The sequence below is a fragment of the Furipterus horrens genome, unplaced genomic scaffold (genome assembly GCF_987537825.1).
Source record: "Furipterus horrens unplaced genomic scaffold, mFurHor1.1.pri manual_scaffold_13, whole genome shotgun sequence".
Classification (NCBI taxonomy): Eukaryota; Metazoa; Chordata; class Mammalia; order Chiroptera; family Furipteridae; genus Furipterus; species Furipterus horrens.
The window spans coordinates 33,236,304-33,250,663 of record NW_028327183.1 but is presented as its reverse complement, the minus strand read 5'-3'; the positions used below and the strand labels follow the sequence as shown (position 1 = coordinate 33,250,663).

The window sequence follows — 14,360 nt, the reverse complement described above, 5'->3', positions numbered from 1 at the left end:
AGGCGGTTTGACGTTGTAGTCAACACTGGCAACTCCTGCGGCGCACCTGAAGCCAAGCTGTATTGACTCCGTCTTTCCCTTGGACCCTTCAGCTGCGAAGAGAGGGGGGGTCTGCTGCATGGGCAACAGCAGACCCTCCATATCACCCTGCCCAGGCTCTGTAGCTTCAGCTTCACTGGAGAGGACACTCCAGCGTCATCACAAGATGTCGATTCAACACGGGAGGAGACAGATACCGTGTCACTCCCGAGTCGGACTGCACAGCCATTCTCGGCGGTGCAGATAGACTCTTAAGAAGCTACACCATCGTCTCTCGAGACAGACGGCTGCCGACGACGACGACGACGAGTTGCCAGAGCCTAGAGTGGGAGAAAGAGTCGACTCCAAAAGGACATGGGGAACTTTTGGGGGTTGATGGAAACATTCTGTATATTGCCTGGGGTCGTCGTCGGCAGCCGTCCATCTCGAGAGACGATGGTGTAGCTTCTTAAGAGTCTATCTGCACCGCCGAGAATGGCTGTGCAGTCCGACTCGGGAGTGACACGGTATCTGTCTCCTCCCGTGTTGAATCGACATCTTGCGATGACGCTGGAGTGTCCTCTCCAGTGAAGCTGAAGCTACAGAGCCTGGGCAGGGTGATATGGAGGGTCTGCTGTTGCCCATGCAGCAGACCCCCCCGTCTCTTCGCAGCTGAAGGGTCCAAGGGAAAGACGGAGTCAATACAGCTTGGCTTCAGGTGCGCCGCAGGAGTTGCCGGTGTTGACTACAACGTCAAACCGCCTTAGGGACTCCGGCTCCGGATTTTCTGTTGGGGTTTACTCCCTTAGCCTTTCCCCTGAGGAGGTATGCCGCAAGGCAGCGGAGGTTTTTTGGAGTAGAGTTTTCCCTCTCTGATTGCCTGGGGTGATAGTTACATAATTATATACATTTGTCAAAACTCAAAACTGCTGTATTTAAATTATACCTCAATAAGTTTGACTTCATAAATGTATGGATTCCAACTTCTCCATCAACCTAAATTTCCCTCTGTAGTCGTGACCTTTTTGCTAAATATCTCCTCTCATTTAACAAGTTTTTCTAGTTTTAATCTTCAAACTGACTTTTGGTGTTTTTCTTTTGGCAACCATCCCATTTTTTGGCTTCCAAAGTGGTATGGTAAACAATAACAGCAGTGGTAGCCAACATTTATTGAGCCCTGCGCCTGGAAAAAGTCATCTCCACATTCCTATGAAGTTTACCCTATTATTACTCCCATTGTAAAGATAGGCAGTTGAGGTCAGAGAGATTAAGGAACTCCTTTAAGGTCGTCGGATCCTAACTTAGGTGTGCCATAGGCAGTGCTCTTTAAAAAAAAAAAAAAAAGATTTTATTTATTTATTTTTAGAGAGGGGAAGGGAGGGAGAAAGAGAAGGAGAGAAACATCAGTGTGTGGTTGCCTCTCCCACGCCCCCAATGCAGGACATGGCCCACCACCCAAGCATGTGCCCCTGACAGGGAATCAAACTGGCGACCCCTTGGTTCACAAGCTGTTGCTCAATCCACTGAGCCACACCAGCCAGGGCCTCATAGGCAGTGCTCTTAACCTGTATGCCTTGATACCATATTTCAAAGTGTGCTTTTGCTTTTCTTTGGGGTGGGGGAAGGTTCTGAAATTGTTTCTCATTATAACTGAGATCCTAACTGTAAAAAATATATTTTAATAACAATAACATTTTCTAGGTGATAAGAGCATTCATGTTTTTATTGTAAAAACCATATAACAACACTACATAAAAATACTGAAAAATGCCATTCACAGTCCCACCACCTTAGCAAATATTTTCATTTCTGTATATTTCCTTGAAGATTGTTTTCTATATACCTCACACATACATACAAACAGGGGACACTCAACTTTGCCTTCTGACAACAGCATATTAAAAGGACTTTTCAAAATCAGTATGCCAACAGGAGCTCTCATTTGGCTTATTTACTTTTGTCATATAACCCTTAAGCTTATACAATTCTAAACTTACACACCAAAGAACAAAGATGCCCAAGATCTCATAGTACTGCAATGAAAACACTCAGAATCCTCTGTGGAATGAGATAAAACACGTGAATGAGAGAGAGGAATGCTTTTCCGGAAATCCGCTTAGTCTTCATGGACACAAGGCTGTGGCATGTGGGCAGCTCCTGTTCTTTTAGTCTCTTCCTTAGAGCCAAATAAACAATATCTGAATATGACTGATCTGTGTTGACCACAGCCAAAAAAAAAAAAAAAAAAAAAAAAGTGAGTATAATCATATTGTAGAACAACAATCGACAATTTATAATCCTGGAGTATTTCTGAACACCTCTTTGTGTAATGAAATCTGTGAAGGGTAAATATGTTGATCAGGACATTCACTTCAATTCAAGCGGGTATGAAGAATATTCAGAATATGTTTTTTAAATCACACTAGTTGATAGCTAAATCATTTGTGGGTGCCTTTTTTGACAAAGTTATAAATGCGTGTTATCTTTAATTTTTTACTTATTAATAAACATTTTAGTTAGAAGCATCGTTCAAATAGGGGACACAAAACTTTTCATTCCACTTTGGATCTGATGCCACATACAGCAGACAGCCAATGTAGTTACAGTTCTGAGGGCATCGGGTGACTTACAGAATAGGATTCTCCAGCCTCCATGACAAAGGACAGGTTTTCACATCTATTTTCCCAGAATCAGTTCAGGTGGTCCTCCTTCTGAGTACAACAAACTGTTTAATAAATACTAGGCTTTCTTGGACTTTGACTTAGAGTCTGAATTTAAATTCCTAATCTAAAATAAATACTATAAATAAGTAGCATTTACACAAATTTGCTTTTAAGTCCATCCACTAATTCTGATATGGACTAAAATCACAGTAAGCTTAGTTCATTCTGATTTTTAAAATTCACATGGAATTTTACCAACTAATTTTAGACAATAACCACCAAACTGGAAGATTCCATTTCAATATGCACCAAAACAAGTAACATCAAAAAACAAACAAAATAACCCTTTCTTGTTTAACTGCATTCTGATAAATGTTTTAAGCTCTGGAAGGGACCTTTGAGTTAATGAGGAACCCCCATTTCACAAATGAGGGAAGTGAGGCACAGGGAGGTCAGTGACTTGTCTGAGGTATTGGAGAGAGAGGCAGAGCCCCTGCCAGTTGCAGCTGGTCAGGCCTCGGAGGAGGCCTGCCCTAAAAGAACACAGAAGCCAGTCCTACAGCACTTCATTTCTCAGACTGACATAGAGACCGACACTCTGAGGCTCGCACCCTTGACAAGCATTCATTACAGAACAGAGAACTACAGTCTGGAAAGCAACCAAGTCGCTAAAAACATATCAATGTGCACATTGAAAAGGAAAATGCAGCATCATCAGGGTCTGCATGCAAACGTGAACTCTCTTCAAGCAGAGCTACTTTTTAGTCATTCGACATCACACATCTCATATGTAGCTTACTGTAAACCTTAGGTACACCATGAAATTTATACTCTACTGTTATTTACCAAAAATAGTTTCCCTTATGGCATTTAAAAGTATAAGTTCTTAGAGCACATAAAAAAAATTGCCAGTAGGCATTTTTTTCTCCTACTTTTTTTTAACTAATAGCAGTAGTTCAAAGTTCCCATGATAAGAGTCTTGACATTCCAAGTTTTTGTCTTCTTTGTAGTAGCACATAAAGCAGTACTGCTTTCCCAAAAGAGAAGCCAAGGATGTTTTGTCTTTATAGGTATTTAACTTCACAAGAGATTTTACTTCACAATAGCATTTTACTTTGGAAGCAAAGATCTATCCTTTAACTTGTAGCTTTAATTTGGGGAAGTAGATGTTCTCAGCCATAGGCTTTAACGTTGACCTCTTCATGTATATATTATATTAAACATGTTGAACTTTTGTGTTTTTTTTTCTATTACTTGTATCATGGTATAAGATGATACCAAATGTTTTTTAGAAAAATAGTAACAGATATTAAATATCTAAATTAAGTCAGGCTTCTACCAGAAAGCAATTTCTCGAATTATATATAGAAATGAGAGCAGAAACCTAGAGAGAGCAGGCTATTACTCACACAGAAAGTGATTTTGCTTGTATCATAGAGCAAAAGTTCTATCAGGCAATGTTATAACTACAAATAATGCCAAATATTACTAATATTTAAAATTTTCAGAGGTGATCTCCCTCTAGGGAGGAATGGGCAAGCGGCAGCTCATCCTAGGCTAACCCCCTGAATCTGTCTCCAAGGCCCCTTTTCTCTGACCTCCCAGTGAGCCAAAGCAGCCCAGTCTAGGCTCTCCTGTTGCTTCTTCCATCCTAATCCCTTCCTTGTTTTACTGTCCTCAGATTTAATAAACATACTGTCAAAATCAAAAATTTTTTTTCAAACTCAGAATTGTTTAGGCTAACAGGTCTATAGGATAAATATGTTAATTGTAATTCAGCCTCGTTGCAACATTATCACTAATTTTGGTGTAAGTAAATACTCAAGGATCTGCCAAGTAGGTGGAGTGACAGCAAAAAAAAAAAAAAAAAAAAAAAAAAAATAGTCCCAATTGCTCTCTATGGATTACACAACTTTCTTTTTTTAAGTTTTATTTATTTTTAGGGAGAGGGGAAGGAAGAAAGAGAGGGAGAGAAAGATTAATGTGTGATTGGTTGCATCTCACAAGCCCCCAACCAGGGATGGGCCTGCAACCCAGGCATGTGCCCTGACCAGGAATCTAACTGGGGACTTTTCAGTTCACAGGCTGGCGTTCAATCCACTGAGCCACATCAGCCAGGGCGGATTACTCAATTTATAATGGGCTCTTTCTTTAACAGGTTCTGATGAAAATTTTGTTTTTCTTTTCTTTTTTAAAATTTATTTATTGATTTGAGAGAGAGAAAGAGAGAGAGAGATTTGTTGTTCCACTTATTTATGCATTCATTATTTGATTCTTGTATGTACCCTGACCAGAGATCAAACCCACAACCTTGATGTATTGGGATAATGTTCTAACTGAGCTACCTGGCCAGGGCCTGAACAATTTCTTTTTTAAGAACAAAACACCTTGATAAGAACAGAGGCCCTGGCTGGGTAGTTCAGTTGGTTAGAGCATCATCCCCAAACACCAAGGAGTGGGAGTGAGCTGGGCTGGGCTGGAAGTGTCATCCTTAGTTAGGACTGGGTGCCCAGACAGCACTCCTGTTGCTATTTGCTTCTGTCCCTTGGCCCTGCAAGTTGCCCTCATGCAAAACCTCAAATTCCCTCCTCCTGGTCCCTTTTCTCACTTCTGGGGTAAAAAAGAAAAAAAAATTCTTGTCAGTTTTCAGCCAAACCAAAGCGCTGTAGGGAGTTAAATGCATCTTTTTCCTCAACAGATGCTCTCTCTGAAACAAGTAGGAGGTGGTAGCGCTGCTCAGGATAATTCCAGCCTAAGACCCAGGGTGTTTTCTACATTGCCTTATTTATTGACCAAAAGAAGCAAGGACCACCTTGACTGGATAGCTCAGTTGGTTAGAGTGTCATCACAATACGCCAAGGTTGTGGGTGTGATCTCTGGTCAGGGCACATACAAGAAGCAACCAATGAATGCATAAATAAGTGGAACAACAAATTGATGTTTTTCTCTCTCTCCCTCCCTTCACCTATCTAAAATCAATAAAGGTCACATGTCATCTACACTTATGATTTTGGTAGTTTTTGCTATTACCTCCTGCCTTCAAGATCAATTTTAAAAACAGATGCAGATGTATATTTAGTAACCAAAGTATCTAAGAAAAGACTGCTATGTTTGACTTTTTGGCACATATAAATTCGTGGCCAAATGTTCTTTAGGAAAAAAATCCAGCTTTGATAGTACACAATCTTTTTATGTGATTTTTCTTTTAAATGATTATTTTTAAAACGCTTCTTAAATTCCAAGTTAAAGGTGTTAACATTCTCTCAGTCTTGGCTAATTGGTTCAAAACTCTGTGCGCCAGTGATGCCACTATAGGCCATTAGGGGGCACTGTTGGGGTCAGAGAGCTCTGCACCCCTTCCAAAGCTAGCTCCTATTGGCTGACAAGCAAATTCCAAGGGATAGATAAGATAAAGGGCTCCAAAGAGGATTCCCAGCCCTCCCTCAAAGGAGAATCAAAAACTGGTCTAGTTCTGGAACAAAAATAAGCCAAAGCGAAGGAGAAAGTCCCTGGCTTGCACCGTTCCCAGGCTGGCGGGGGAGATCCCTTATAAATAGGCAGTGTGCGCAGGGGTTCCAATCACCCGAAGGTAGGTTCTTTGGCCCTTCGCTTTCCTAAACAGAACCAAACCCCTTCTAACTGATTTTAGTGACTGACTAATGGATAAGCTCTGTCAAGAAGCGCGATCGTAAACCATCGAGAAAGCACTTTGCATGAACTTCTATTTGCAATCTCCTAAATGTAGGGGCCCAAAGGATTACAGTAATTAAAAAAAAACAAAAAACAAAACAAAACAAAAAAAAAACCCTGCTTATATCTTGTTGCAATCTGCCTCTCATTCAGGAAGAAAACCCGTTCCGCCCCAGCAAAACAGCCCCGCTTCTCCACACTTCACTTTATCAACCGGTTCTTCAAACTGCCCCATGCAGAAAGTGGGAGTCGCCAGCAGGGATAGTGGCACCAAGCCCGGACTCACTGTAAACACGCCCCAGCAGCACACGCGGTAACCCATTAACTCAAAGGAATCTGGGGTCACTGTGGACGGTTTTCTATTAATAGGGGATAAAGCCATAAAGCTCCTGCAGACATTAGCGGTAATGCCCTGCCAGCCCGCACGAAATTAACTCCTTCCCGCCCAGCAAGAGGAAACCGCGTTCTGCAGGCAGATGTGTGCTTGAAACACGCGAGTACACCTACACACATGGAGTTATAGAACTGCTCCCCTTAAACATGTCAGATTCCACTCTCATCCTGAGTCCTGACTGTAGAGGTCATTCCCTCATGTGTCGGTCAGCTCAGCTTCGCCACGCACACCGCCAGGGCCACAGCCGCCAGCAGTATGGCGCTGAAAACTGTGGCAGCCAGGGCCTTGCTCGGGTCGCAGGGCCCTGTACGCTCTTCTACCGACACAAAGCCCGCGGCGGAGTCGCCAGCACCGGACATAGGCTCCGCACCCACCGCCTGCCGGGCTTGCACTGTCCAGCGGGGCACGTTGACCTTCATCTCCATGTCGTGGATCATCTTGCCCACCTGAAGGACCTCCCGCTCCAGCTCTCGCAGCTCGCCTACGTCGAAGTCGCGCTCCGCCTCGTGCCGCAGGCTGCGGACGCTCAGGGCGCGCGCCGCTACGGCAGCTGAGCCGCCCACCTCACCGGTGCGCACGAGCGGTCCCCGCTGGGCGTGCAGTGGGAACGCTGTGCCCAGCGCCAGCGCGCGGCGCATGTCGGCTTCCAGCAGTTCCAGGCAGCCGGAGAAGGCTACCCAGAGGCGCTCGAACTCGGCGCGCTCCTCAGCGCCCAGGCCCTTGTCTCGCAGCGCGGTCGTCAGTGGGGCGCCGGTAGCCGCCGCCAGCTCCTGTGCCTTCTGGCTGATCTTCTGCATCTCCTCACGCAGGTTCTGCGAATCAGCCGAGCCGCCGACGCTCAGCACCAGCTGGTGGTAGCATGCGGTCGCTTTGTTGAGCGCATCCAGCAGCGCTCTGCACTCCTCCCTCGCCATGTCGGTGCGCTCTTGTACAACCTGGCCGCCTGCGCCCCTCTCGGCCTCACATTCTCAGAGCGGCCGAATGCGGCCAACGCCGACCGCAGCCCCGGGTCGGGCCGCTGGCACTCTCCTCATGGCCCAAGACTAGTTTCGCACTGCAGTGCTGTCGACGGAGCCCACTCGGGACCCGCGATGTGAGACCCCGAGGACCGGGCTCAGAGAGGGAGCCCCGTTAGCTGCCTCCCGTCCTCTCGTCCATCCTCCCAGGTACGTTTCGAGTCACACGCTGAGTTTCTGCACCCTTTGGCCTCCACGGTGGCCCCCTGCGAAGACCGGATTGCTGTCCCCATCCTCATCTGGTGCCGTCGCCAGGGCTAGCCTGCGAGCTGCGCGCTCCGCCTTAGCCACTGCCAAGGGCGGCCGGGTCGTGTTTCGAAGGATCCACCCACTCCGCGCGTCCTCGTGGAGCGCTTCTATCCCTTGGACAAGGAATAAGCGGGGCCCCGCGCAGGGAGGTCACGTGTAGGTCCCCCATCTCCTCCTCCTCCTCCTCCGCACCCCATTGCAGTTCTGGAATATTAGCGTTTGGCAGACCTAACCCTCGATTTTACGGATTGGGAAACTGAGGCCCAGTTAAAGAAAAGTGTGGGTGGGGAGGGGCGGCCAGGTCACTCAACGTCCTTGCAAGTGAGGGGACTAGAATCTAGAGACCATGACTCCCAGCCTCTGCCAGCGACGGAGTTGGGTGCTTCGTAGGACTGGGCATCTCCGTTCTCCAAAGCTAGAAGTAAAGGGTAATCCATCGGGCAGTATGGCTCCCGGTTCTCCCCATCTCGGTTCAGCCCGCTTTCCAGAAATCAGGCTTGGACCCCTTCCCTAGTGTCAGAACTGCCTTCGGCCCCGCCCTCTCCTGTTTCAGGCACGCGCAGTCCGCAGTTCTAGGCGAGTCCAATCTAAGTAGGAAGCTCTGTGCACCGCCTGAGCCCCTCCCCCATCTGGGCGGACTTAGTGATTGCTCTGAGGGCACGTCACTCAGGATAACGACGGCCGGTCATTGGGCTGAGTCGGGGCCTTGATATACGGCTCCGCCCAACGGTGGAGTAAGAGGGTGGGTGGTGGAGTGGGGCCGCACGCTGGGGTGGTGGTCCCTGAGGCTTGATCCCAGGGGCCGGGAGGTGTCGCCGCCGCTCCAGGAAGGGCAGAGAGCGAAACTATGTAGCCTTTTAAGTAAGTGTCCTCTCTCTGTTTGCTCCCGTGCCTCTCTTCCCTCGGGATGGCTGCGCCTCGGGGCCCAGAGGCCGGGCGAGGCCCGGAGCGGGAAGGGGAGGTGCGCTTTCCTCTCCGCCGCTGGTGTCCCACTGCGCCCCTGGCTGGTATGGTATCCCCTGGACGACCCCCCTAGGCCCCGGTCCGTGGCCGATGGACCGCCCCACCCGCGCTTTCTCGGTCCTATCTGCAGCTGGACGCGTTCTGCCTTTTCTTTCCGGGGTGGGGTGGGCTGGGAAAGAATGCGCCCTTTGCCCCCCGCGGCTCCTGGACGGGTTCATCAAGTCCGGGGTCTCCAGAGTTGAGTTGGGGGCAGTGGGTGGGACCGTGGCTCCTGGGCTGAGTGGCCTCCGGGGTTTGCGAGCAGCCTGGCTGTGAAGGTGGAAGGGAGGCTGTAGAAGGGGGTCTAACACCTCAGGTCGGGCACTTGTTGTCCCCCAGGAAGCGTGATGAAGGCGCTGGGGAAGGAGAAGGGCATTCCTGCCTGCCCGCCTCTCGAGGGGCGGTGTCCTCGTCCTACTCGGTAAAGATTACTCCAGGAAAACTTAAGCACCGAGAGATATTCCGGACTCGGGGTCTGTTCCGTTCTTTTCGTTGGAAATAGACTACCTAGAGGTGTTAGAGATAGGCCGAGCCCCACTGGCTGCCCCTCGAGGTACTGTGGATTGGGCTTGGGGCCCTTGCTGGTTTGTGAGCAAGTGTCAAGTCTTCACTGAGGATTTAGGCCGTTCTATAAAGAGGGGTAGGCCAAACTGGGGAGAGTATTAGTTTATATAACCAGCTGGGATTTTCCAAGTAATGTGTTTCCTATAGAGAGGCCCCTGTTTTAAGTAATGCACCATCGCGCTAGCGCTAGAAAAGAGCAGTGGATATTAGCTGGATATCAGCGTTTCTAGGTCGCCTCTCTGGTCCTGGCGTTGGCATTTTGGAGGGTCCAGAGGGCTGGGCCTCAGCTCTTGCTGACATTCAGCAGTCTGTCCTTTAATCCATTGATTCAGTGGCTAGTTGTGGCGAGGGTTCAGGTTCTCTGGACCTTGACCATTCTTTGCGGTGACGGTCTCAGCTACTCACCTGCCAAATGGGTGCCTTGACAGAGGAAGAGTAATTTTTAGGACAGAATAGTAGAAGGAAGGAGAACCCATCTCCTCGGGAAGCTGTGCGGACAGCAGAGGGAGATGAGGCTGCAGAGGTGAATGGGAGGCCAGAAATGAGAGACCCTTAATGCCAAGCAGAGGAGTGGAGAGTTCATCTAGTAGGGAGTGGAGAGGATGTCTTTGAGGAATCCTGCACAGACCTCCGTGTTGGAAAGATCACTTTGTGGGTGACCAGGTTTGAATGACATCAGGAGGCAGAGCCTGTAGTCTTCCAAGGGGGACGTGTAATGTGGGAGCAGGAACAGATACTTCTCACTAGCCCTGGTGGCAAACAAACAGTTAGGGCTGTGAAGCTGAGAAGACACTTTGGGTGAGCTCTCCTGACTTTGGTTTGTCATCGGAAATAATCCTGCAGGGCAGTGTTGCTGGGGGAGCGAGCAGTTAGGCCTGCATAGGGCCTGCAATCAGGTCCCGATTGTGCTTCCTTGTGGCTCTCAGATTGTGTTGCCCTCATGAGGGCAGCTGCTGCATCTGTTATTCATATGTCTGTGCACTGTTAGTGTGTCTTTCCCAGCTTTCCCTCTGTTTATGAACTTCCAGGATTAGGTTGGTCTTCAGTCACTTTATCTTCTCTTAGAGGATTAGAGGAATGTGAGCATGTGATGATAGATACCTGACTTAGAAAGGATTTACATCTGAAGAATCCAGGCCTGGTTTGTCCTGAGGTTGCTTCCAGATCTGAGAGATACAGAGAAGTGGCCCTTTGAGCTCCTGGCTTTCTGCCCAAGGTTGGCGGGGAGGTGGGTGCAGGTAGTTCCACCTGCAGCTCCAGGAGCAAGGTGGTGGAGTGGCATTCTGTGGAATAGTTGTGCTCCTCCAAATTTGCCTGCTCTTTTGGTGGTCACAGCCCTTTCCAGCCATGAGGCCTTCTCTCCCTCTGTGACCCTCCACAGTCCAGCTGTCACTGTTTAGCCAGCTCTGAGGACACTGTTTCTGTCTTTTAGTCAATGCCTTCATGGCTGCCTGGGGCCAGCACCTCACTTCCCCCTGGATATGGGAGCTTGAGCTTCCTCTAACACCCCACTATTATTTTATTCAAGTGGGAGAACAGTTACTGCACGCCTACAGTGAGCCAGGAAGCCAAGTGCAAGCTGGGTCCTTCGATGAGGAGCTTTGAGAAAAATATGTATGCGATCCAAGATGTTATAGGCCCGAAGGACACAAGTGACCGTGACACCATACATTATATTATCAAAATACTTCCATTTGATATTAAACATAAATGTTTAGAAAGTTTTCCCTTTCTGCCTTTTCCTTCTGAATCACAAATTAAATTAGCCAGAGAATATGGCTCATTAGTTGGAAAATATGCCTGGTCAGGGTCTTTGGTCCAGTCTCTGGAAGGGTGGGAGCAGCCACAGCCTTGAGATTTCGGAAGGGAATGCATCTCTGGGAGGCGCAGACTTTCCTATGCTAGATTCTGCTGAGACAGGCAGCACACTGTCACCAACTGGTCCCTGACCACCCATAGTCATCTAGGCTGGCAAGACGGTTGAAGACCACAAAACCACAGGTGTGCACACCACCTCCTGAAATGCCTGTACTGATCTGAGTCCTTTCCTGGCTGTCCTAATCACAGAGTAACTTTAGGTAACTCATGTTCAGGGGTATTTGATCTCGGACTAACTTTACTAGATTTTCTGTAAATGATTCCATTATTTGAGCTTAGGCAGGAGTGCAATTTTTTTTAAGGAGTTTTATAAGAGGATTCACTCATCTTTTTAGTTTTACAAGGAAAAAGTCAGTTTACTTTGCATGATATTTTGAAATATAAAACTAATTTTTGCAAGTAAACTTGTCAGGGTATTAAATATTATTTTTAAAAATATTTTATTAATTTTTAGAGAGGGGAAGGGCAGGTGAAAGAAAGGGAGAGAAACATCAATGTATGGTTGCCTCTCACATGCCCCCAACTGGGAATCTGGCCCGTGACCCAGTCATGTGCCCTGCCTGGAACCAAACCAGTGACATTTTGGTCCACAGGCTGACTGGCACTCAATCCACTGAGCCACACCAGCCAGGGCTTAAATATTATTTTTAAGTGTTTACCCCTAGATAAGAATTAACTCTGTCATCGAGCACCAGATTGTATGTGATTATTACATAGTTTTAACTCTAGGACAGAAAGGTTGAGAAAAGTACGGGACAGAGCTCTTTGAATCCCTACTCCCGGACAGAGGGCTAAGTCGTTGGTAACCAGGAGGACTGATGTCCAAGAGAGAGCAGATGACGTGGGACTGAAAAACAGTAAGCTCCATCCCATTCACCAGCAATACTTGCTAAGAGTCTTACATGTTTGCACAGTTTATGCGCTTGAACTGAATGTTTTAATGTGGCATTCAGCGGCCTCCTCTTACCTTGCAGCCCCTCTCTGGCTTGCTCTGTTTGGATTCTTATTATTTCCCTGGATTCATCTTCTCAGCTAGTCATAAAAAGTTTGCTTGGGTTTTCTGTGCCCACAAGTACCTTTTTCTGCCTCCTGAACCTTTGGCCTTGCTCTGGTCCCTGCCAGGATGCTGCCTCCAATTCTCACCCCTAAGGCCCTAAGCCCCTCACTGCTGTTCCCATCCCTCTCTCATCCTCACTCTTCCCAGCACTGCCCTGAGTCTGTTTTACTCTTCTGGTGCACATTCCTTGCATAACAGCCAGGTTATTAGTTTCTCAATCAAAGCCAGCCCTCCTCACCTTCACCTTGGGGGCGAAGGTATTGGTTCTGCCAGCATCTTATCCAAAAAGCAGAAGGAGAATACCTTCACAGCTTTAGTCTGACTTTATCACATCCTGCTTCTCATGTGGTTTTTGTCCGAGGCATCTTTACTTTTGCACTCTGCCATGCAGAACCATGTAGAACCAACTATGTCAGGAACCTGGAAGAGTATGTTTTCTTGTGACTCTGTCCCAGCAAAATTACATAATTCAATTGTTCTGGTAGGGTCTCATAAAACGATTATCAGGGCTCTGGTAATAATTGAACTCAACAATTCAAATACCTACATTGTTGCAGAGCTATCTCTGGGATCTAGGAAGGGATTATATGTAGCTGTTTTCATGCTAGGCTGTTCTCCCTAAACGGATTTGCAGGGAGCTCAGGGGCCTCCTCCAGGCAGTCCCCAGGACCTGCAGCCAAGGCAGCTCTGGCTATACCAGTCTGACGGGATTCCATGTGAGGCCTGTGGGGCTATCTGTCAGGGGGACTTTTGCTTTGGAGGAAGTGAAGTGTGGAATCCTTGCATCCATGGCTCATGAAATAATCCCTAGTCCAGGCATATTTATTTTACATGAGATGTAGTGGTGGTTAAAGGGATGGGTGTCAGAATACCCTTGAGTTGGCCAATGGAGCCTCAGTTCTTCATCTGCAGCATGGGTCTAACGATACCTATAGTTACTGCGACCATTAATTATTGTTAGTTACCCATAGTTATCAGGAGCATTAAAATGAGATGAGGTTGTATAGAAGTAACCACAGTGCCTGGACCAAAGATGTTCTCAACTGGTGCTGTTTTTATCATTAACTATAAAAGATAAAATTCATAATATACTTATGCATACTGTTTCAGTGTTTTCCCAAAGAAGCATATTGAAATATTGTTACATAGTAAGAAAGTAATTCAGTTTGCACTCATATTTCATTCATCTGATTATATCAAGGATAAATTTACTTGATGCTCCTTAATAGTTGCTAATTTTCTCTTTTTAATGAAGAGACCACAAGCTCAAGCTTAGAATCTTTGTCAGGAAATGGTATCTAGCAAGGTTTTAAATAATGTCATTGTTTTTATAATTTTTAGTTTTAAGATTATCTTCTCTTTATGGGAATTGATACTGGTTTGTTTTTTTGTTTTTTTTTTTTTTCATTTAAGTAGTAATAAGATTTTTTTTCATTTAAGTAGTAATAAGATTTTTTTTTTACTCCTCACCCAAGGACATGCTTATTGATTTTAGAGAGAGAAGAAGGGAGGGAGAGAAAGGGAGAGAAACACCGGTGTGAGAGAGAAACATCAATTGGTTGCCTCTAGCATGCGCCTTGGCTGGGGACCGAACTGCAACCTGGGCATGTGCCCTGACTGGGAATCCAACCCACAACCTTTTGGTTTATGGGACAACACTCCAACCAGCTGAGCCACACTGGCCAGGGTGTAATAAGAATTCTTTTAAAAATAAATTATAAAAGGGAGTAGGTGTTTAAAGGAAAATGTCAATGATTAACAATAGAGCTGTTGTATATACTGTGCAGGTTATTTATTGCACAGGTGCCCTGCCCAGGGGAGGGGAACTA

The 14,360-nt window shown here is 46.8% G+C and overlaps 2 protein-coding genes across 5 annotated transcripts in view; one reads left to right on the top strand and one right to left on the bottom strand.

Annotated features, from left to right (window-relative positions):
• Nucleotides 1-6,713: 6,713 nt before the first annotated feature.
• RGS9BP (regulator of G protein signaling 9 binding protein) lies at nucleotides 6,714-8,073 on the bottom strand. The gene has a single exon (XM_090261099.1). The coding sequence runs from the start codon at nucleotides 7,677-7,679 to the stop codon at nucleotides 6,972-6,974; it is 708 nt and encodes a 235-aa protein (XP_090117225.1). The 5' UTR covers nucleotides 7,680-8,073; the 3' UTR covers nucleotides 6,714-6,971.
• Nucleotides 7,848-14,360, top strand: part of ANKRD27 (ankyrin repeat domain 27) — a 52,919-nt gene continuing 46,406 nt past the window's right edge. For 3 of the 4 annotated variants that reach the window (XM_090261097.1, XM_090261098.1, XM_090261094.1), the window contains exon 1: nucleotides 8,758-8,891. The gene's annotated coding sequence lies outside the window, so the exon portion shown is untranslated. Of the gene's footprint in view, nucleotides 7,932-8,757; nucleotides 8,892-14,360 lie in introns of those variants that run through there. The other variant, XM_090261095.1, reaches the window with a different exon arrangement.